Below are 23,863 nucleotides of genomic sequence, written 5' to 3'. Positions count from 1 at the left end.
AATACGCGCAACATTTCAGCGCATTTTTTTCTCTCTCATAGATTTTGCTTAGTCTACCTGTTAATTATTTTCAACAATGTCCTGACTTGGTGATTTCCGTTTAGAACAGGCTTTTAATGGTTGTTCCATTGATCCTGCACTATTCATTCAGTTGTTTTCAATAAATATGTCTGTTAAATATTCGCTAATGTTGATTCAGTGAATGCGTGTCATGTTCTATATTTACAGTACAATGATCATAATTCAAGGTGAGGACGTCTCAGATAAATGCCCCTTTTCAGTGGAATTTAGCATCGGATTTGGAATAGATTAAATATTTTAAATGGGTCGCATAAACACTTTTTTTTTTTCTTTTTTTTTTTAATGTTTTCTGAAGGTTGGTTTCTCTTTAGACTAGTCGACTAGTCGGTTACAAAACTTCCATTTAAACGACAGTCAAATTAGTCATAGGGCACATCCCTATTGCTGGTATCATGCATGTTCAAGTGAAATATGTCCTTTTCTGGTTTACTCACGAATTGAATTGGTGGCGTGCTGTGCTTTGTTGTGGCTCTGTGCTAGCCAGCAGGGTCTAAATTGAAGCAGAACTTTTTGGCCGGGGTGAAGCGCTGACTGTTGCTTTTCCTGCTGAACAAAGGCTAAAAAGGGCTGCTGGCAATGGAAAGCTAAAACCCCCCTGCCAAAGCCATAACTGTTTTGCAGTCGCCTTTGTGCCTTCAGTAACTCTCCCTTTAAAGAAGGACGCTTTGGTGCATGTCCATTTTATGAATGGGTAACATGCTGTCTACTGGTCAGATCAGATTTCAGACGGAAATTAAGCAAAGAAGACTATTGTTCTTAAACATCTGTAGTATGATCAAACATTTGGAAGCAAAGGTTCACTTTGACTGTTTCTCTGCATTTCAGAAATCAGAGTATCTGTTTTTTTTTTTTTTTTTTTTCATTCCATGTTTGCCAACAACTGCCAAAATATAATTTGCACCGAGCCAGAGGGGTGCTGTCTTATTTTTTGCTTGCTGAAGCTTTGCGTGTGGTGCGAATGTGGAATCGTAGGAAGGGGGTTTGCCCACATCTGTAACACAATCTCATTCTGGCTTGACGTTTGAAGTCTCTTGTAGTAGAGGCAGACTTTGATCACTTGTGCTCGTAATGACCATCTCTCAAGAGATCAAACATTGGCTGCATCCCTGCTCACCCAGATAGTCATCTTTTATGGCTCCTATAGTTCCTAGTCAAGGCTGCTGTGAGGTTTTACTATGGTTAAAACTTCCCAGAAAACAGACTGAAGTGTGAAATTCAACAAATGGGTTGAAAGGAGCATCCTTTTCCTGCTTCAGGTCTTTGCCTGCGAGTCTGCATGTTGTTGCACACAAGTTATGTGGAGTGGAAACTATAAATGTTTGAGGAGACCTACACGCTCATTCAGATGGGACTACTATTTCCAGAGGAGGATAGGTAAACTAGTGTTTTGCATATTTAATTTGTGATTTCAGTCCTGTCTGAATTGCACATTTCTGTTATTCTCACAACTTTGCTTTTCAACTTGTCTGACTAACTCAGGCATTCTCTGAGAAATGAAATACTGTCTGGTAGAGGTCGACCGATATGTCAGTTTTGCCGATTAATCGGCACCGATTAAAGATTTCTGGAACTATCGGTTATTGGCAAAAATCCACACCGATAGTTTTTCCCCATTGCGTCCAGTGCTGGAGCGGCTGGGAAGGGTCCACTGTTGTTATACAATATGAGAGCGGTCTCTAGAGGCGAAATAAAAACTATCACTTCATTGATGCCTTGTGGTGTTTGTTTTGACACGTGAGACTACTCTCTGCATGGAGCGGAACACTTCAGATGCGGATTTAAAACATCAACAACGAAACGGTATGTATACAGTACACTACAGTACACGTTGTCATTTCATTATAAAATCATTAATTTGATGACTAGATGCTGCATTAGAAGAGAACAGCAGTATGTTTGCCGACAAAGCTGAGAGGACACTAACATTAAAGCTAACCTCAAGCGGTTAGAACAATGTGACAAAAATACATGCAAGTCCTACCCAAATGTTTAAATGTCACAATTGTTACCATCTGTTACCATCTATTTGCATAAGTGTATATCTAGCTGGCCACATTTATGCATTCGTTAATCAGCTAAGTTGCATATTTAAAGCTAGTGACGTGAGGAAGTAAATTAATATCTTCATGCAGCCGAGAGAAATGTATAAACAAATCAGAAACGCATCTGATTTCAATTCAATTTTTTTTTTATCTTTACTGTAATATGATGACTACAGATCGATCACATTCTTGCACTAAAAAAGACTAGACACAGTGCAACAAATACAGTTTAACAGAAAGCAGGTGTATCAATATGCTTTTAAAATTCTTTTTAATTTGACACATCATCGAGACACTGAATAAACAAAAACAAAGGGAAACAAAGATGTTCGTCTAGCGCATGTTTACATAGAAAAACAAATGGATGGTTGCAAAACCGTTCTGTGTGAACAGCCCCTTACAGTTGGTGGAGGTCTTTGGCCATTGCGTCTTGCTCCCTTATAAGCATTTTTCAGATTAAGCATTGAGTTGTTTAAATGCTTTGTCAACTTTGAAATATGTTCAACTTAGAAATGTGTGTCTCGAAGTCCTCACGCTCAGTTCCAGTCTGTTGTGTTCCATCTGTTTGAACAGCCCCTGGCCTGGGCTCATAGTCTTAGCCGCTACACCACCGAGTTCAGCCGAATACCACTGCTATCTGTGAACATTGCCACTCTACATACAACTGTACTGAATCTGAAAAACAATGTGGTATTTTGTTGTTATTATGAATATGGACTGACTAAAACGTTTTATTTTATGCACATTAGTTGAAAATGAAATGCTCTTTTTTTAACAGCAGGATAGGAATATTCTATGCAATAATATAATGGTGTTCAATGGTTTATTGCGCCTTCTTGTGGACTAAGGAAACAACGTCAATTTAAAAATCAACTGATTTTAAAATTCTAATATTATTTCATATATATTAATATTTATATATTTATTTAATTAAAAAAAATGTTACATTTATTAATATATTTTCATGGTTCATTCAGTGCTGTTTATTTTTGTAGTAAAGTTCAGCACTATTTTACTGAATTTTTTTTTCATTCAGTATCAATTTTAAAACCTTATCGGTTGATTAATCGGTTATCTGCAGGTACTACCCAACTTAGATATCTGTATCGGTAAAATCCACTATCGGTCGACCTGTCTGGACAGAAGTGGTTGTGAATTTTATAACGCTTAATTTGAACTTTTTCAAATACTGCAACTAAAGCTCATTTGTTTTTGTCGTGTGCAAAGCTTTTCACATTTATGATATTATTATTTGAGAGATTCCATATGGGTTTTGCACTTCACCCAGTTGAAAGCATTACAAAATCATGTGTATCCTTTAGTGCCTGACCGATTTATCGGTCGGCCGATATTAGCCTTTCACAGATATATTGTATCGGTGTATATGTTTACCGATATGCGCAGATATGAAAACTTTTTTTTTTCAGAACATATAATGCAGAAAACAATGCTCGGGGTGATTTAGAGTTGGTGTCATAACGTAGTTTGTCCAGCAGAGTGCGCTCTGATTCCATTGTTTACAGAGCTGAGCTGAGGGTGGTTCTGCAGACAGTGTGGAGTTAAGCGGTGCAGTTAAGCCTACACAGTAAGTTGCAAACTAGTTTGTGAAATACATACTGGATAGTTAATAAACAATGACCCCATCATTTTCCCTTTTCAATACAACTAATATAATGTTAACCCTGTCCCTTACAACCATGTCACTCATGTTTATCACATCTGTTTGCTGTCAGCCAGCTATAGTTTGTCAGTGCAGTCAGTAACGTAGCAGATTGAAAGGTAAACATCAAAGCATCGTTTTGCAGCTCAGCAGACAATGGTGCGGTGGTGGATTGTGTCTGTTGAGTGTTGATTTTACGCTACGTTGTTACCTAGTTGGTGAGACGCAATGCTGGAAAGTAAATAAACAACTTCTGTCTTTTACTCTCCATGACAATGAGCTTATAGCTAACTAGCTAACCACATAGCTACTTTCATGGCTTGCAGCTGAGTGGAAGCTAATGTGTTAACATGTATTCACCAAACTGTTTTGTTCAGGATTCGTAGTTTGGTACCCCCTTCAACTGAACAATTCCAGTCGTTGCATTTACAAAATGAAATATTTAAAAGTCTGGTTTTCCACTGTTGAAAGTTTCCCCTGAACTTGTATAGCAGAATATAGTGTAACACCGCTGCCGCTGTTTATCTCTTGACTCGGCAGTTGTAAATGCTTCTTGTTTTACAACCTGCCCCTAATTGACTGGCAGTATTAAAATAGTCAGCATTTGACTGATACTAAACAGTACTACTGATGTTTATTTAGCTATTTATTTGATTTGAATTTATTCTTTATTTAAATGGTCAGCCATTGACTGATACTTAACATACAGTACTGATGTTTATTTAGCTATTTATTGTATATCAGTTGGGCTCTAGTATCCTTCCCCGGGTAAATCATTTCAGAATGTACTCTAATGAGCTCCGTGTAAAAATCAATCCAAGATGGTGGACGAAGCGAGAGAAATTTTGGTAATAAATATGCTTATCCATTAGGGCTGGGCGATATATTGAATATTCACAATATAATCGAGATAATTTGACTGACGATATGAAATTAAGCAATATCGTGAATATCATCATGATTTTAATGTGCTTTTTATTTGGTCATTAAGTTTCATTAAAAGCGCATCAGACTAATTTTATTATCCTTCAAGGCTGCATATTTAATCAAAATAACACCAAAATGGCAGTATGGTCATATGTGATTATAAAATTGCAATGGGCTGCGATAAAAGCATAAACATTGTCTGTGTGCACTTCAGAATGGATGATGGGCTGCTCTGTGCATGCGCTTTTAGAGCAGATCACATACTTACTGAATATTCAAGCATTCGCACAATTCCAAACTTAAGTAACCAGTACAAATTATTATACAAATCTACAAAGGAGGCACAGTATAACAGAAAAGGAGTGGACAACAGTGCTTCGGCTGTGTCTAGAAGGTAACACCCCCAGCAGCCTAAGTCTCGCGAGAGTCTCATTTGCTGTTATTAAGGTTAGGTTTAGGGTTGGATTTAGTAGTAGGGTTAGGTTTAGGGGTGGGCTAGGTGTAGTGTTTCTAGAGGACTCAAAATAAACACAAAAACACAGTATGAAAATTCAATGCGGCTCTCACGATATTTCAGGTAACTGGAGGGTTACCTTCTAGACACAACCCAGCACTTCCCCAGATGTGGTGCATTTTAAACTAGACTTCTGGTGTCAAAATAAAAGCTCCATGTGAAGGGTCAAAATAAAAGCTCCAGGTGAAGTTGAAGTAAATAGTAAAGAAATATATTACTTTCATATAAACAAATCTAATTCTTAAAATAATAATTATAATTCTGTATTATAATAATAAACTTGACTGGGTCCCATAGTGATAATTTTGTAACATGCAATATTCAACTGGATTTTCAAAAACAAGTGGAGTAGTTTTTGCACACCTTGTTCATTTTACAAAAAAAAATGTTTTAGTAAAAATATATGAAGGTATATAATGCTTTTTTTTAATTAAGCTACTATGTATCATTGTATATAAAATATAAATATAAAAGTGCATATCAATGGCAATGATTAGATCTCATTCTCCCTTGTGTTCATTTAGTGCAAAACTGTAGGGAGACATGCATTTTTTATTTTAAATAGATTTTTATTTAATGCCTTTTAAAATATTGAATCTGCTTGTCTACAATGGCTGTTTGCATGAAATATGGTTCCTCTGATTAAAAAAAAATCACTTTTGAGCCATTTCAAAGCAAATGCATAATTATCGAGATGTATATCAAATATCGCCAATAGGCTGAACAGTGTTGAGATAATATTGCCCAGCCCTATTATCCATTTAATACTGAAAAGTGTCAATAAAACCTTGTTTAAAATAACAGAACTGACAATTTTACCCAAAATGGATGTGTGCCATGTATAGTTATGCTTCGAGTGTTGCGTCGTGCCTCTCGTGTTACCTGTATTGAAATCAGTTTTGAGTTGAGTCTCCTGTGCACTGAGTTTGAGGAGCACTATTGAATGATGCGTGGAGTTTCTGCCTATGTTAACTGCTCCAAATTGGTCTCTAATGAGGCTCCGTTTCAGTTAGGATGCTGCCTATGAAGGCAGGAGACAGCTCACTATGTTTTGGAACACACCCCTAGTATTTTTTTTATGTTCAATATCTTGCTCTCTTCTTTTCCGCCATCTTTAGTGTATTGATCAGTCATATGACCTTTCAAAATACATGCATCCAAAGCATATGACCTTTTGCCAGTCACATCGAAACAATAGCCACTCTTACCTTTTGTTATACCTACAGAGATCGAAATCAGTACATGAAATGACAGATGTTAGTATTCATAATAAAAACTATGAATAGTGCAACAGACAACACCTGTTAAAAATTGCTGTCTTAAACAATCTCCTCATTGTTTGTTAGCTGTCTCTGTGAACTATGCTTTAATAGTAATACATTACTGCAGAAGTTACTGGCAATTAGTCAGTGTGCAGCACACATCTCTTGACGGCCGATCGAAGTGGCTCTTGGGAGACAAAAAGAGAAACGTTATCGTGTCGTGCACTGTGTGGACATTTGCTGTGGGCATGTCTAAATCTGCACAGTCTTTTCTCTATTAGCAGCTACAGCCTTTGCCAAAAACAATGATGTCATCGCCGTTGCCATAGAGCACGAACGAGCCGAAACATGTCAGTCAGGATAATAGGCCGCTTGTTTTGAGAAGCACCTCGTGAGCTCATCTTTATCATTTGTTCACTTGATACTAAAGTCAAGTGAATGTTTTGTGAATGTGTGTGACATAAATGAGGTTTTAGTATAGGAGAGGACACCTGGTGGGGTTATTTTTTGGTGTCTTTATCATTTTCACTCTGTAAATAATTTGGTGCAGAACTGTGACATTCAGGTCTGCTTTAATAAATGGATCTTATAAAAATAAAGTTTCTTAGGCTTAGTTAACCTCATCCCAAGTGGAAAGTCCCATTGGCGAGAGTGTGCCAGTTGTAATTTTCCGGCTCCACTACATAGAGTGCCTGTGCCTGCACCGAGTACAGTCGTACTGTATCTCATACGGGTGAGTATTGAAAAGAATCTTGCAATACAGCATTTAAAAAACGCTTCACACATGCGTATTGTTCTTATGCGTTACAATGCATCACACATTGGGGTACATGGCAGATTGTTGTATTGCATCAAAATTTTTCTATGATGTTACTTTCAAATTCCATGTTTCATACCAATCTTGTGCTTAAAATAAGTTGAATGCCATACATGTTCTCAAATAAGATAAGATTCTTGCTTTATCAGCTCTGCTCTGATAGGATCGTAAAATAACTAATACTCAAGCTTTCTCAAAAAAGAGAGAAACATGAAAGGGGACTGGTAAGCTGGTTTATTTTGTTTTCCTTTGTGATTGTTATGTGTTCTTATTAATGTGATGTGATGGTTCTTACGATCTGAAACTCTTGATCAAAGGAGTTGCCTGAACTGCTTTTGATATTAATGCTTTTTGATATTTTTACTGATGTCTAGAGATAAGGGTAGATGATACGATGCCTATTTAAAAAAAAAAAAAATGCAGCCTAATGATGGCAAAAAAGATGTACACAAAATTCTGGAACTTATTTTACACAATATTTCACAAATTTTTTTTTTTTTTTACTTGTTCAAATAAAAAAATCATACATCAGGCTTCATGCATGCAAAATGTACTCCAGTAATGTAATAATGTGTAAACCTGAATACTGGCGTAGTTTAATGCCCTGTTGTATTTTGTGCAGGTGAGGCTACTCTGAGAGGTGAGTCCAGAATGCCGTCCATGTCTCATGCAGTAAGCAATCACAGGACAGGCCCTCCTCCCATCAGCCCCAGCAAGAGGAAACATGGCGGGGACGAAGTAGACGACAACATTGACTGTAACAGTGAGCATGTGGCCAAGATGAGCCGGCTGTTTGCTGCACAGTTGTAAGTACAACCAATTAATATCATGTGTCCCTTTCTGTACACATCTGATTTGTTTCCTCTCATGCTGGATGGAAATGTAAAAGCTCTAGCACGCTTTCCACAAGTATGCAAGACACTTTAATCACATGTTTGCTGGTCTGGTTGGTGATGAAGCCCTTTTTAGAAACGTTACATGCTGTATTCCTGCTGAAAGAACCTCGGGAATGCTCAGGAATGTGCTGAGGGCCAAGGCCTGGAATTCCTTACATTCCAGCACTCAGAATGGAGCACATGGTCTGTTTGTAGTGCCTGGCCGTGCCCTCATGGCAGAGCTGTGGAGCATTCCACATCTTCCTGCTCCGTTTGGAAGAGCTGTGTTTAGTTATGGGACACAAGACGTGCTATTCAGCAGTGAATAAGCCACGCTGGTGCTAGGCAGAGCAGCGGACGCTAATTTATGACCTCTAATTTGCTGAGTAAGTTAGGACCCAAGTACAACAGTGAGCAAGAACAACAGTAGCTCAGAAAATTAAGGGTTTCTCAGCATGGCGAATTTAATTTGACCTACATCCTGGGATTTGACATTTCCATGTTTTTAGCTTTAAATTTAAATTTATTTAGTTCAAAAATGTAATTTACCTTATTACTGACTTTATTCTGTGGAAAACAAAAGGTGGAATTTTGAAGAATATCTTCATTAAAGGGGAACTTTTCTGATGTCAAAATACATTCTTCTATCTCAGATTATTGTTCATTGACAACTATAAGTAAGCCATTTGTGGGTTTACCTTCCCCAAAAGTATAAACACTAAGCCTCTCCAGGCACTATCAAAACATTGATGTTTATATTTTGAGCGGCCTGCTCAGCTCCACCCATCCCTTTCTAGCTAGACTAATAATGAGATTTTGGGGTGTGACTACTTGAACTGTCTGTTCAGCCAGGGGAATATGAACAAACGTGGCAGACGTGAACAGAGGAAAATAAATTTAGCTTTGTCTACAGACGTTAAAGCCAAAATTCGAAGACTTGCTAAAAGACACAGAGTGAACATTGGTGTCGCATTTACAAGGTGGCGGACACACACCACTAACAATGATGAGGTTGCTTTGGCAAAAAGGAGCGCCAATAACAAGATTGCCGAGCAAATCGCTAATACACCTCCGCCTCCCCGCCATCAACAACAGTGATCTCACCTAGGGTGCCAAAATGATCAGAAACGGTGCTGTCGTTACGATTAGTTACCAGAAGAACCATCCTACCTCATGTGCTGGATCCCCCGCACACCCAGCTGCTGTTCAATCCGGCGATGTTATCAGATGACCGAGTTCCTCTGCCACGCTTTCTGTCTGGTGTGTATGTTATAGTAGACTTGTTCATTATGACGTTAAAAGTTTATCACCTTTCGTTTAGTATGGCCTATTTGATCATAGGGAATCAGAGAGTGCAAAAGGGCATGATGAGTCTAAGGGGTATTGGCAAATGTTGTTTGAAAACATACTTTATTTTTGTCATTCCGTTTGGTGCCACTAGTAGTGCAGAAATTACACACTTTACCTTTAAAATGAATGATGTCTGGAGCTGTCAAGCGTGAAAAATGACAAAAAGCACTAAAAGAAATGTCATAAAAGTGGTCCATACGAAGTCATCTGAAGCCATAAGATAGCCTTGTGTGAGGAACAGACTGAAATTATATTTGTTTTCTTGTTTTATATGTTGTTTTATTCCAGTATATGGCAAATGTGGCCAGTATTTTCTTTTGTGTTCCATGCAAAAAAATGAACTCTGGTTTGGAATGACATGAGTGTGAGTAAATGACAGAGTTTTCATTTTTGGGGTGAACTTTTGAAATGCGGTCACTCTGAGACATCAAAACATTATTTCATCCTCGTCTTCATCTTATTATACACTTGAAGCTTGCTGATTGTAAAGCCTCATTCAAACCGCCAGCAACAAAGCGACCTGATCTCATTCATTTTCAGTGATAGCTGGTGATTTCTGAGGAAACGTTAATGTTACTGTGAGCAATTTCACTGTTCTGTATGATTTGTCTGAAACTACATACATGGATATAATGAAAATAGATGCATGGAAATCCATTTCAGAAATTCTGAGTGAGTTTGATTCATACATTGATCGATGACTTTCTTTTCCAGAATGTTTATTTTTAGTTGCATGAAAACAATTTTTTTTTGTCAAATTCGAAGGATGTCAAATTTTTACCAGCAATATATCTCATTTGTAATCAGAGTTTTGAAGATATGGCCAGTTGTACAGCTCATCAAGCAACCAGCAGCTGGAACGCCTACCAGCAACCAACAACCAGCAGTAGAGCGACTGGCGACCGCAAGCGATAAAATCGTTGGTGGTGGAAACGGATCTTAAGGCTTTGCTCTTCTATGTTAAGTACTAGCAGGAATCAAACTAACACTAGCTTAATCAAGTCACTTCTGAAGTTACTAATACCAGATCTCCCTTATACTGTAGTTTGCCAAGTGAGACACAGTGTTTTATTTAGCATAATATACTGAAAATGTAAAATAGTTGTTTGTTTTTTAAATGCAACAAGTGGATTTGAATATGTGAATGGGTGTTTTGTTTAGTTCCCACACTTTATTGTTATTGCAAGAATGAATACAATAGCAAACCTTAAAAACTATATTTTACATGGTTTTTAAGAAAATATGATTTGTGCTTGTCCAAGCAACACTTCTTGCCACTATGCCACAACCCTAGGTGTTATAGGTGATTGCTAAGGCATTACTGCAGTACTGTGCAAAAGTCTTAGGCACATAAGATGTTTCACAAAAAGATTTGTCTTAAGATTGTTAATTCATATCTTCAGCTTTAGTGTGTCAATAGGAAATATAAATGTTAGACTCCCAAACATTCCTTTTGCAAATAGAGTAGAATAGAAGAACAGAGCTCTGCAACAGATGGCATGTCCCCCACAGAACCCCCCATTTAATAGAGTCAGTCTGTGATTACATGAAGAGACAGAAGCAGTTGAGACAGCCTAAATAGATAGAAGGACTGTGGCGAATTCTCCAAGAAGCTTGGAACATCCTATCAGCCAACAACCAAGACAAACTGTGTCCAAGTGTACCTAGGAGAATTGGTGATGTTTGGAAGGCAAAAGTGGTAACACTAAATATTGATTTAGCTTTAATTTATGTTTACTGGACTTTGTATGACATTATTTGATCAATGAAAACTATTTATGGCATTATTTTTGAAGAAATCATCACTATGCAAAATGTTTTACAAGTGCCTAAAACTTTTGCACAGTACTGTATATGGTTGCTAAGGTGTTGTTAGGGCTTTGCTAGGTGGTTTCTTAGTGGCCCATGTCAGAGTATACCCAAGACATTGCTCAGGTCTCAAGAAAACGTGTTCTCGTACAAACGAGAACGCAGATTTCCTTACGCCGTTTAAGGGATTAAAAGAGAGAGGTTTAACACATCTAGGTTTCTCCTTGAGAATGCGGCTTAATGTGGCCATGTAAATGCTGCTTACTGACTGAGCCACATATATACGGGCATGCAAACCGGAACACTGATTTCTCACAATAAGCCGCTTTCTTATGTTCATGTAAATGTAGTCATTGTAAGTGTATGGATTATTCTGCCCATTTTTATCGTCCGCCAGGCAAAAAATTTGTAAGCTTGATGATAACTTAAGAATAGCACAAACCACATGATTGTATGTGATGAAATGTTATATTTGGGGTTGGGGGTTTGTTCAAATCCCTAACCCTAAAGGTGCAAATATACTTGTAGCAAAAACAAAGAAAGTTAAAGACAAAATGCTTGACTTTTTTTTTTTTTTTGTATTTTGTTTTTCAAGGTCAGTCTGATGCATTTATAGAGCATGAGGATTGAATTCTGTTCATACTGCTGCATAATATCACGTGATTTTAATCAGGAGAGAGAGGTGAATGAGCATCTCTTGATTGTTTTTGTTGGGAGTATGTGGCTGACACTGGACACCAAAAGCTGAGGCAACACTGAAAACAGCTCAGGTTTCCATGATGGTGTTATGGTATGGAAGGGCAAACCCTGCAGCATAGGGAATGAACCAGTGGGGTTGCGAAAATCAGTCTTTCTGTCTCTCTCCTCACCATAGTCTTTTGTCTGGTGTTAGAAAAAGTTATTTTAAGAATTTCTCTGTTTTATAGTAGACTCCATCAGCATTATTTTATGGTTTCAGTATTGTAATTTCTGTCTTTGCCAAACTAAACTATTTGAAATGGCAAAGCAAAGAGATAAGTACAAAACATTTCATTAGCAGCAGTGAGAGGACTCATTATGATGCCTTACAGGGATAATAAAACTGGAGACTCGGAGAGACATATTGTTGCCAAGTGGGCTTCATGTCAGGGTGGGGGTCATTTTCTCATTTTCACTGACGCTGTGAAAACAAAGGGCCTCTTATCCTGTCAGCTCACTGTGTTCTGGAAGCTTGGATAGGCCCCACTGCTGAAAAAGTCACATGGTTCCTGCCCTATCGACATATACAACAAAATAAGAGTCTCTGTTATGTACCAGATGAACGAAAATAATACCATGCAACGTAAACATTTTTGTTTTGTGGCTTTTAATTAATGTCTGCTAGCTTTTGAAGTGCTAACGTTCGGAACAGATGTTGGTGCATAACTCAATGCCGTCTTTCTTCTAAAGATCATGGTGGAGCAAACATGCACCAGAACCGGCTTCTAAATTTCACAGAAGCTGGAAAATTACAGGTGTTTAGCTGTTCAACTGTTTTGAAAGGTTCTCCTAGAGCTGGGAATAATCCATGACAGCAGCCTGCTGTGAACTTCAAGATTGTGTCCTCCTTATGCCTCCTTGGCCAGGCCAACACAGAGTCAGGAAAAGGCAGTGCTTGGGTGGTTAGTAGGGCTGGGTGATATGCAAGAAATATTTTCACGATATAAAAAAAAAAAAGAAAAATATCGCGGTATCCTATTACATTATCATTATCTCTGGAAAGTAGGCCCACATAATTTCTACTTATATAAAACTGCTGCAAATTGTTTACTTCACTTAGTCTGTGTGAGCCTAATAAATTCCCCAGTTAATGCTGCCTAATAATTCTATCACGATTATGAAGTTTGGCTGACGATTAATTTTCAAACAAATCATTGTGATTATGACAGTTAATTGTCTGTTTTAGGGCTATAGCGATTAATTGTCTCTTTAAGGGCTTTCACGATTAATTGTCATATTTCTTAAGGTGTGCTTTTTTTATGCATGCGTGCTTCATACACCTTAAAAAGTCATTTTTACACATTTAACTTGAAACATAAAAACAAAATAATAAAATAAGTTTATGTGATTTCCTTTTAAGGCTTTAAAAAGCGTATGAATGACATGAAAAATAATGTTTTAAATATCAAAATATTTCTTACAATATTACTTAAAATATGTCTCTCTTTTTGGTAAACTTTAATTTTGGTCAATTTTACATTTACATGGTGGTTGTTTTTTAAACTCGTTTTATATTATATATTTTTATTAAAAAAAATTTTTTATATAATATTTTATTGTATTATACAATAGTAAAATATTTGTCCTAATTTCTTCACTTTCACGCATTATTTTAATGCTCTTTGATTAAACCAACATGCCCTTTTTTCTAATGAAGCAAAACCTTTGAGATTTTGTTTCATCATTTCCTCACTCCACACAAATAAGCGTGGGTCTCCTCTGCTGTGTTGCTGCGTGTATGAACCAGGAACATTTGCCATTACACGATCGTTTAAAGTGAAACTTGAACGCTTTGCTATCACTTTCACAGTTTATACTTGTAGTGTATATTTTTGCGGGAGTTTGGCGCAAAGCTCTGCTTTCAGCGCACGCATCGTAGTGCTTCACGTGCTCTTCCGGACAGGAGCTGGTTGACGTCCGTGGTGCGGCTCAGTGATGCTCGGACTCTGAGTTCAACTGAATGACACACAAAAGCGCCATTGAAGGCATTTATTCAGTACTGAGCAAAAGTCTTAGGCACATAAGATGTTTCACAAAAACATTTTTCTTAAGATGGTTATTTATATCTGCTACTTTAGTGTGTCAATAGGAAATATACATTTTATACTCCCAAACATTCCTTTTGTGAATAGAAGAACAGGGAGCCCTGCAACTGATGGCATGGCCCTCACAGAGACCCCCACTGAACATCGAGTCAGTCTGGGATTACATGAAGAGACAGAAGTAATTGAGACAGCCTAAATAAATAAAAGAACTGTGGTGAATTCTCCAAGAAGCTTGGAACATCCTATCTGCCAACAACCAAGAAAAACTGTCCAGGTGTAAGTTGGAGAATTGGTGCTGTTTTGAAGGCAAAAGTGTTCACACCAAATATTGATTTAGCTCTTTTTCTGTTTACTGGACTTTTTATGACATTAATTGATTAATGAAAACTTTTGTCATAATTTTTTTATGAAATCCTCACTTTGAAAGTGCCTAAAACGTTTGCACAGTACTGTATATTCAATTAAAATTCCCATATTTGGACATTATAATGTGATTGGAATTAGAATCGCGCAATAATCGCGTTGTCTCAACCACGGTCAGATCAAATAACCGCAATCAGATGGTTATTTAATAATCGCGACAGGCCTAACTGTGTTCTTATTCAGATTGTTTGTATTGTGTTTTGTTAATGCAGTTAATACTGCCTAAAGAAAATTAAATCTAACACGAAGTTTGAATTTTAGGTTCAAGATGTATGTGTTTTTTTTTCTATTTTATGATTTAATCACTTTCATCTTTGTTTGTTAAACTGCGCTTTCCCTAAGCAAATTGTAAGATTGTTTAATGGGGCCTACGCATACCATACTGTTATTTCTAAGAAAAACTTTAGTTGAATTCCATGGCCTACAAATTAAAGACTTTTCTTTATGGAGTGGATGATGAATAAAAGTTAATGTCACAAAGCCATGTGTTTTTTTTAAATGAACATGGTTTTATTTAGCTCTTAAACACAGTCTAAAAACAAAAATAGTTTGGGGTACTGAAACTAGGGATGCACCAATCCGATACCTGGATCAGTATCGGCTCCGATACTGACGTTTTTAGACTGATCGGGCATCAGTCCGACGAGCACAACCCAAATCCGATACTGTGTGTAGTCATATTTGTTATTGTCAAGCTCCAACAATGACATAAAGAACCATTAAAACACTATTAAAGTAGTCCATATGACTCATGCATTTTATTCAAAGCCACTTGAAGACATGCTATTAGCTCTGTGAATCGCAAAAGGCTGTGTTTAATAAGTAAAAATATAGTATGCGTGCGCAGCGCCAGTGCGTTAGTGAGTGGCGCTGCTCTGTTGACACACACACAAGCTCACACAGGCTGGTGATGCACTCGTATTTTCAGCCTTCACAGTGGTGCACAGTATTTGAACTCTACATCTCAGATGTCGATGTTCAATAGTTCGGTTCACATATAATGTGCATTTAGAGCATTTTACCAGAACTTGAATAAGAAGCGAATTAAACTACTGTGAACTAGTGTTGTCAAAAGTACCGGTACTTTGGTACCAAGTCGATACTAAAATAAAAAAAGATGTAATGATACCAGTGTTTCTGCAGTACAAGTAGTGCCGAGCACCAACTCTATCCGGTACCAGCGCTTAGTATGACTGACACACGACTGCTTTAAAATGCTTATTTTGAACATGTGCTCTGTTACTCCTTGTACACTGAAATGGACAATTAATCAAATTAAAAACATAAAATGTCCTAGTGTGATTTATTAAACCGCTAAAGGCTGCAGTCTTACTGTGGAAGAGCTAATAAATCTAAATAAAATCTGACAGCTCATCCACTAGAAACTCTACACACACTGAAACATTCACGTTGTATGAGATGACAGCAGAGCACTAATCTACTGTGAACCATGCAGCACATGTAAAATATATATTTATATAATTAAAATCACAGCATTTGCACTTTAATCTCAGCTCAGCTTTATTTATATCACATTTAAAACAACAGAGTTGACCAAAGTGCTTCACAGTAATAAAATTTAAAACATAACATTTCAAAATTACCACATACACAAACACTAAAATACAAACACTCCAAAACTGTTCATTTGTCAGACTCAAAGGCCAGTGTAAAGAGATGAGATTTCAGACATGACTTAAAAGTCTTCAGTGATCACACTGGGCCATGTCACCAACAGTTTATCCGGAAAAGTGAAGCTTGCGGCAAAAAATACACGTCAAAATAAAAGCACGATTCAAAATAAAAAAGAAATTGAATAAAATATATTACAACTGTATAGTAAAATGTAATATTCACTTTAATAATAATAATTAATCTAAATATCACAAGCAAGACAGCTGTTGAATAAAAGTATGGCAAAAAAAAATATGCAATGGCATGCTGAAAAGTTCTATTTTCACTTGTTAAACGTTTTAAGAATTTATTGATTAGACACCATTTTGATGATGACATTTAAATTAAACTTTAAAAAATGTTCTGGAAAATAATAATTATTAAAAAATAATGATTAATTAAAAATAACTAAACTGGTGTGTTCAATAGCACATTATAATATTAGCATATTTTTGCTGTGGTATCGAAATTGGTATCGAGAACCATGAAATTTCACTGGTATCGGTACCGACTACTGAAATTTTACTGTGAAATAACCTACATACAGACACTTACAGGACTTCCTGGACAGTTCAGAATTTCAAAATAAAAGCCTGAGGGTTTTTAAGTTAAAGGTGCATGACTGAAATACAGTAAATTACTGTTGTATTTAAAATTCTAAAATTCAATACAAATAATTACATTATAATCATTATTTAAGTTGCATGGGTTCCAAAAAATAACTGTGAATGAAAAACTGATATCTTACAACTAAATTGAACAAAAAAGACATCTGAATCCTATAAAGTCCAGATACAAGTTGAAAAAAATTAGCTGACTTTTCTACTGAAGACTTGGACTGGAATTACTGTTAATTTTGCTGACTAGTTAACAAAGTTTTTTATAGGCTATACATTTATATTGAAATAATGTATAGTTAGAGGTTTGTGTTTCTTTACATATAAAAGAGTACCTTCAATTAGTTCCACACAATAAGGTAAAGATATTCTAAACTGAATATGCAAAAAAACAACACTGGTATTTTATCGGAATCGTTATCAGCCGATATTGACATTTCAGAAATCGGAATCGGATCAGAATAGAAAAAGTGGTATCTGTGCATCCCTAACTAAAACAGCACCCACTCCCCTCCCTAAACAACTGAGGCCGGAGTCTTCGGCACTCAAGCAATGCTAACAAACCACCATGTTTCACTTGTGCTCAAAACACAGTCCGTCCATTTTAAAAGAAAATTAACCCTAAACTCCCCAAAGATAACTGTATGTACAATTAGTTTGATTCTGTCTTTTGTAAGAAAATGCGATTGCTAATGCGCACACACAGCCGGTGGGTGCTGGACTACTGTGTGCACTGTTCAGGGTTTTTCCTGCATTGAACATTTTTCAGCAGCCGGCCAAGCAAAATTTCGGGCCGGCAAAACAAAAGGAATGATATTCATCTCCCGTTCATCACTTTATACACTCTAAAAATGCTTCTCATCTGCGACACGCGTTTGTGCACTCGCGCAAGGGATCCTCTCTGCTAGATTATCTTGACTTGTATAATAAAGGTTTTTCAAACACAAATCATCACCCTTACTAAAATAGATCACGATTCAACAGCAGTTACATAAACTGTGGGATTTTGACACAAATTTTGCAGTTTCATATGAAATAAGCTAATCTATTTGGTGGAATTTATTATACTTTTTTATTACAACTGTCCCAGTTGTAGTTATTTTCTAAATATGCTTAGGCTAGTATTTTTCATAAATAATTTTCAGCAAAATAAATATTTTTGACTAGTTATAATATTCTGACTGTTCCATACATGAGTAGAGCACTTTACTGAGTTGGGACTGCGATAATGAAAATATTTGTTTCCTACTCCATACCAGATATTGTTTTCCTTTCATCCAGTTCCTAATAATTTAATTAATCTTTAAGAAAATAATTACGGCAAGCAAGGCAAGTTTATTTCCTAATACCAAACATCATTCTAACAGAACATACAGACAGGAGGAAAACTTTGTCAATAATTTGTTGTTAAGTCTTGGGAGTCCAGACTTTAAAACCCTTTTTTTGTACTTGCCCTTGTATTTACAGTGCAATGTGTGAGGGTGGCTCCTCATTTCTGTGGTTAGGTCAAAGATGATAAACACATATTTCTGTAACACTCATAGATGCTCTTTTTGCACCAAGTATTGTGCAAGTTTCGACAGGACAAGGAAACCGTGCCGCTAAGTCCTCGGTTTCCTGAGCTGGTAGAGTTGCTGGATGTGCTCCTCCATGGGAAATTCCCCAGAGAAAAGTTCTGCTCTCGCAAGCTTGAGGGAGGATTTGGCATTCCCACTGGAGCAGTGGAGGCTTAATGATTGATAGAAATGATAGAAATAAGGTGTTAATTAAGGATACGTTTACACGACAACTTTTTCAACTAAAAACGTAAAACTTTTTATGCGTTTTGGATGTTCGTTTACACGACAATGGTGTTTTGGGGCCTGTAAACACAAACTTTTGAAAACGGGTTTCAAAGTGCAAGTTTTTGAAAACGATGCCATTATCGTCTCCTTGTAAACATACAAAAACACGAATTTGTGAAAACGATGACGTCATGCGCACGTGTATTACGTGTTATATAAAGAATGATGGATTGATAGGCATCAATTTGAGACGTATAATTATCAATATGAATACTGGTGCCTGTGCAAATAACAATAATCAACAATTTATTCATTTGGAGTGTTTTGTATGGAGTGAACATTGTACAGTAGGCAGAACCTGCAATTTGAAAATCTTGAAATTAATGTATGGATTCAGATGGGAAAAATGTATTTGTATTTTAAATGTTATTTATTTATTTATTTACTTAATTTGATTTGATGTACCTTTACCCTGCAATTCATTCACCCATCGCTTATGTATATACCCTATAGACAGTGATGTGATGCCATGTACAGTATTCAATGATATGCTTAGAATATGAAAACATGAGGCAGTGAAAATGCTTGTTAGATCCAGTGTACACAAGACCTCTCTCTCCGTCAGAAGATATCCATATATCAGAGTTCTGTCCGATATCCAAAACCAGTCAACATCAACAGCTTGTTATGTTAACTTACTCTCCTACCAGCTCAAGAGTCAGCAGGGAGTTTATTGAATAATCTTGAGAGTTCAGTCAGTACTTTAAAACAATGTGCGAGACATTCAAAACTACAATGGCAGACTACAGGACTGTGTTTGTGCTGCTCAAGATTTTGAGTTTATTGACGCTTCTCCAGCAAAGTGTAGATTTACTGCATCACTACTATGACCAGCGATCGCCATCTTCATTGTTTGTATTCACCGCTCTGTGGAAGAATGCTTATGTGCGCAAGCGCGTAGTGTTTCTTTACAAAGTGACATCGCCAACTACTGGCCTGGCATGCATAATACAGCGCTTTTAGTCGTTTTCGTGGAACCGTGTGAACGGAGATCGTTTTGACAGCGTTGTCGTCTGCACGCAAATCTTTTCAAAAACGCAAAGGAAAAACTTTTCCGTATTTAGTACATCGTTGTCGTGTAAACGTACCCTAAGTTTAGTTTGATTTCACATAGCACCTGAAAGTAAAAAGTTAGGTGTTGTATTCAAAAGGTTCCATATACTTAGATGGTTAAAAATAACTTCTATCCAATGTAAACATGAAATGTAATTTATATATATTAATTAAATGTAATTATGTAATAAACCAACTTGGGCCAAGACCATTTTTGACCCAGTAAAAACCCTGCTGTTGTTATTTCCTTCTTTCTAATGTATCCTTCTAACAATTTATTTGTGCAAACAATTACTAAAATGGGAAGACTAAACAGAAAAAGTTAAAGTTTTGTATGAAATTGAGTAAATAAAATGCTTAAAAAAAGTTAATAAGATTTTTTTTTGCCAATTTGTATATGGAATTTACTATTATATTAAATTGTGTGATATATCGGCCACCCTGCTCTCTGGATATCGGCATCAGTCATTTAAAAACCCAAATCAGTTGACCACTAGTCTTGTGTCTGTTCATCTTGTGGATGTACTTTTGAAACTGAGTATTTTAACGTTTACGGATTGGCCCAATTCACTTCCATTGTAAGTGCCTCACTGGAACCCAGATTTTTTTCTTTCTTTTTTTTGTAGTAATCAGCATTATGCCACTGTCGATTGCTGTATAAAGCAAATATATATATATATATATAATATATAATTTTTTTTTTTTTTTTTTTTTTCCAGTAGTGTTTTAAGAGTGGTAGAAATATGGCAAACAGTGAACCGTGCGCATGGGATGGCTCTATCAGATGAAGTATGATTTCCAAGAGACCGGCTGTGTTTGTATCCTGTGGTTCTGCCTTCCTTTCCTTGATTTCTCCCAGATGTTTCCTGTATCTGTGTGGGCGAGGTTCCAATGGCTTAAACGAGAAATGAGATACATCTTCCTGCCAAGATCTGTTGAAGAATTGTGAGGTTTTGTTAAACGGCTATGAAACACAATTATAAGAAAATGTCCATAGTTATATTGGCCTGCATCTGTGACCAAAGAGAGTCTAGCAGAGTTCACATCACTTTTATAAAACTTAAAGCAAGCTGGCTACCTCGCTGATCCTGCAAATTCTTTCAGTGAAAAGGTATGAGAAATCCCATGGTCCCAGTTATTGCATGTGGGTTTTTCTTTAGGTTAATGGTTAGGCAGAGTCATATAAAAGCAGTCATTGTAAAAGATTGATGAAATGGGTTATGGGGACCTTTTATGTTTCTTGAAGTATTGCTTCATTGTTTTAAAAGTTGTGGTTTTGCTCTGATGAAAAAAAAAATTAAGATTGCTGTGAATAAATAGTTTAATGGGTCATGAAACAGCCCTTTTTCAGCTCAAGTCCACCTCACAATTGTTTTGAAAAATGCAACTCAACTGGGCGTGGACAGATGTGAGAACAAAGGCCCCTTCCTCCACTAGTGGGTGGGGTTGGGCAGGGCAGGGGAGAAAGGGGAGCAATCTGTCATCTCAGTTGCCTATGCCAGCTCTTACTAAATATCAGGATAAAGTATGACAAATATGTTATACAAAGTATAAAATAAGATTTGTATAGCTGGCAAAGTTAAAGTCTAACTAAATATGTTGAACGCCATCCGTTTTTTCTATTTAAGGATCACAACACCGCCTGTTTCAGCACAGTTGAGTTCTCAAAACATTTTCAAAAGATACAGCCATCGGAGTGAGGGAAGAAGGAACACAACTGACTGATCTAGTCACTCAGCATTATTTCACTAATGCAGTTAACAGCATCAAAGATTCTCACAATTGCTCATAATAGAATGCACAAATAAAGTATACACTGTTTTGTAAGCTCACAATACAGTACACAGAAACACACTGATCATTTTATATCTGTAATTTAATGCACAAGTAAATGCCAAGCCATATGTACTCTGAATAAGTCTCAAAAGTTATTTAAGTGTAAAAAACTTTCACATATTTTTAATTTCAAAGACATTGATTCACAAATATAAGTGCTTAGATCGGTTAACACACTTACATTAAGGATGGATGGATTGACAGGGTTTGTGTGTCTGGGACAATCAATGTAAACCGTGTCTCAAATGAGCCCCAGTCAGAAACAGTCCACCTCACCGCATATCTCAAAACACTCATGTTAATAAATGCATGCTGCACAAACATTTAGGAGGTTTTGGCTATGATTGAAAGACTATCCTGTCCCTCTGTCAGCAGCGCATGGTGGGGGTGCTCGCGACGGTACCTATCAACTCTGTCAACTGACACCAAGGCTCTTGAGAGTTTGAAGCGCTGGTCACGTGGTTTAATGAATAATCATGAGACAGCCCATTCTCATAGGATAAGGCCACACAGTCTCATTAATATTTATGAGACACTGATGAGGCGACGATGCACTATAGTACAAGGACACATTACATCGTGTGACGTTGTCTCGATGTTGATTTTAAAACCCGGAAGATGAAAATAGCGCAAAAAATCCCTAAATTAACCACTTTCATATTAAAATTACAAATAATAGATACTTACTTTGTCTTCTGTCATGTGTAACATACATATCTGGTAACAAATCAGAAAATGTTGTTTAGTGTTTCATGACCCTTTAAGATGCCACCGTTCATTCCTCTAATTGTATGTTTACAAAACTCTTAAGAAAGGCACAGTCGGTTTATTCACGAGCCAAAGCATTTAATACAAGTGCCACCAATATCTCACCATTTGGCTCCAAATTTACATGTCAAATTTGATATAAACACTGAGAGCTTGTAGTTACAAGATACAGAAACTTTTGGCTCAAGCATACACAAAGTATGTTAATAAAAATGCTTTTAGCTACACAATCTCATGTGTTGTTGCATTCCAAAATGGCACAATACAGTTCATACTATAATGAAAGTATGGCCTATGTGTTGCACTCTCTTCCAAGGTTTTGCTATATCGATGTTTCTCTTTCAGGTCATTGCGAAGCAAAAGTTTAAGGACAACTTGATTACGCTGTCAGTTTTTATTGCTAGATACCTGAATAAATAATAATTACATTCGGTTTAATGGCACCTGACATTTCAAGGTATCTTGATTGAGTACTGAGGTTTGTCATCACAATAATGCAAGAATAAATGCTATGTGCAATGGGACTACACATTTTGCAGTGCAATTGGCAAGCATTCACGTCTACGTTTGTACACTTGCAAAGTATTTCTGGCCATGTGAGAGGAGTACAAGGCAGTCCTGAGTTAAGTTGTTAAATAACCTCCAAAAAGAAAGACTTTTCCCATCGGAGCAAGCATCAAGAAAACCCATCGTGGAGTGTTGCTAGAGCATTTAGCGGGAAATTGAAATGTCACGAAATGACCTTTGGTGTTTGCGTCTTTGTTGTTTATTCATGCAGTGTGCGCAAGTGACAGTGCGCCCTCTAGTGGCATATGACTGTATATACGGTCTTTATCTGCTGGCATGATTACTGAATGCATAGTGCTTAAATTGATTAAACGACTATTGATAAGCGCGATCAAATTATTATTTAGATTATATGATCATCGATCATTCATTTACATCCCTAGCTGATAAAGATCGGTGGCCGATTAATCGGTGCATCCTTATGCTGTAGTGTAGGGTTGGGAATTGCTAAGGACATGGCTATGGTATGTAAAGATTTGATACTTTTATCAATATATTGGCCATCAAACGAGTATATCGTGATTTCTTTATTTTATTTAAAACAGATACATACTACAGTGCTGAATTTCCTGACAAGCTTCATTGTAGAGGCATAGTAGCTTAAAGCAGTCATGTCAGTGCCAATAAGAAGAAAAGGAGAAAAAAACAAAACAATGAAATGGCATACCTTGGTTTCAAACTGTTTATTATAGCACACTTTAAAAAAAAATGTTTTATCCCACCTCATATGGTGGGAAATCATTGTTGTATATGTTGCTTTCTTGAATAATTGAGATTCAAACTTTATTAGGATATTAAGACCATATTTATATACATATTATTTATAGGTTAAGAATGACTGTATATTTTAGTAAGGATGGGTTTGTGAATTATTTTTTTCAGAGTAGGAGATTTCCCTTTGTAGCTTTCCATTACTTATCATGAAGACAGTAATTTGCGGTGGATGTAACTTGCAGGTGCT

The 23,863-nt window shown here is 36.7% G+C and overlaps 1 protein-coding gene across 2 annotated transcripts in view; it reads left to right on the top strand.

Annotated features, from left to right (window-relative positions):
• Positions 1 to 23,863, top strand: part of vgll4b (vestigial-like family member 4b) — a 92,693-nt gene that overhangs the window by 48,045 nt on the left and 20,785 nt on the right. For both annotated transcript variants that reach the window (XM_051672370.1, XM_051672371.1), the window contains one exon: positions 7,926 to 8,109. In XM_051672370.1, the coding sequence (XP_051528330.1) occupies positions 7,926 to 8,109 (184 nt within the window). The remainder of the gene's footprint in view (positions 1 to 7,925; positions 8,110 to 23,863) is intronic.

The sequence above is a fragment of the Myxocyprinus asiaticus genome, chromosome 35, assembly GCF_019703515.2.
Source record: "Myxocyprinus asiaticus isolate MX2 ecotype Aquarium Trade chromosome 35, UBuf_Myxa_2, whole genome shotgun sequence".
NCBI lineage: Eukaryota > Metazoa > Chordata > Actinopteri > Cypriniformes > Catostomidae > Myxocyprinus > Myxocyprinus asiaticus.
Note: the sequence above shows the minus strand (reverse complement) of the source record. Positions and strands in the feature narration are given on the sequence as shown.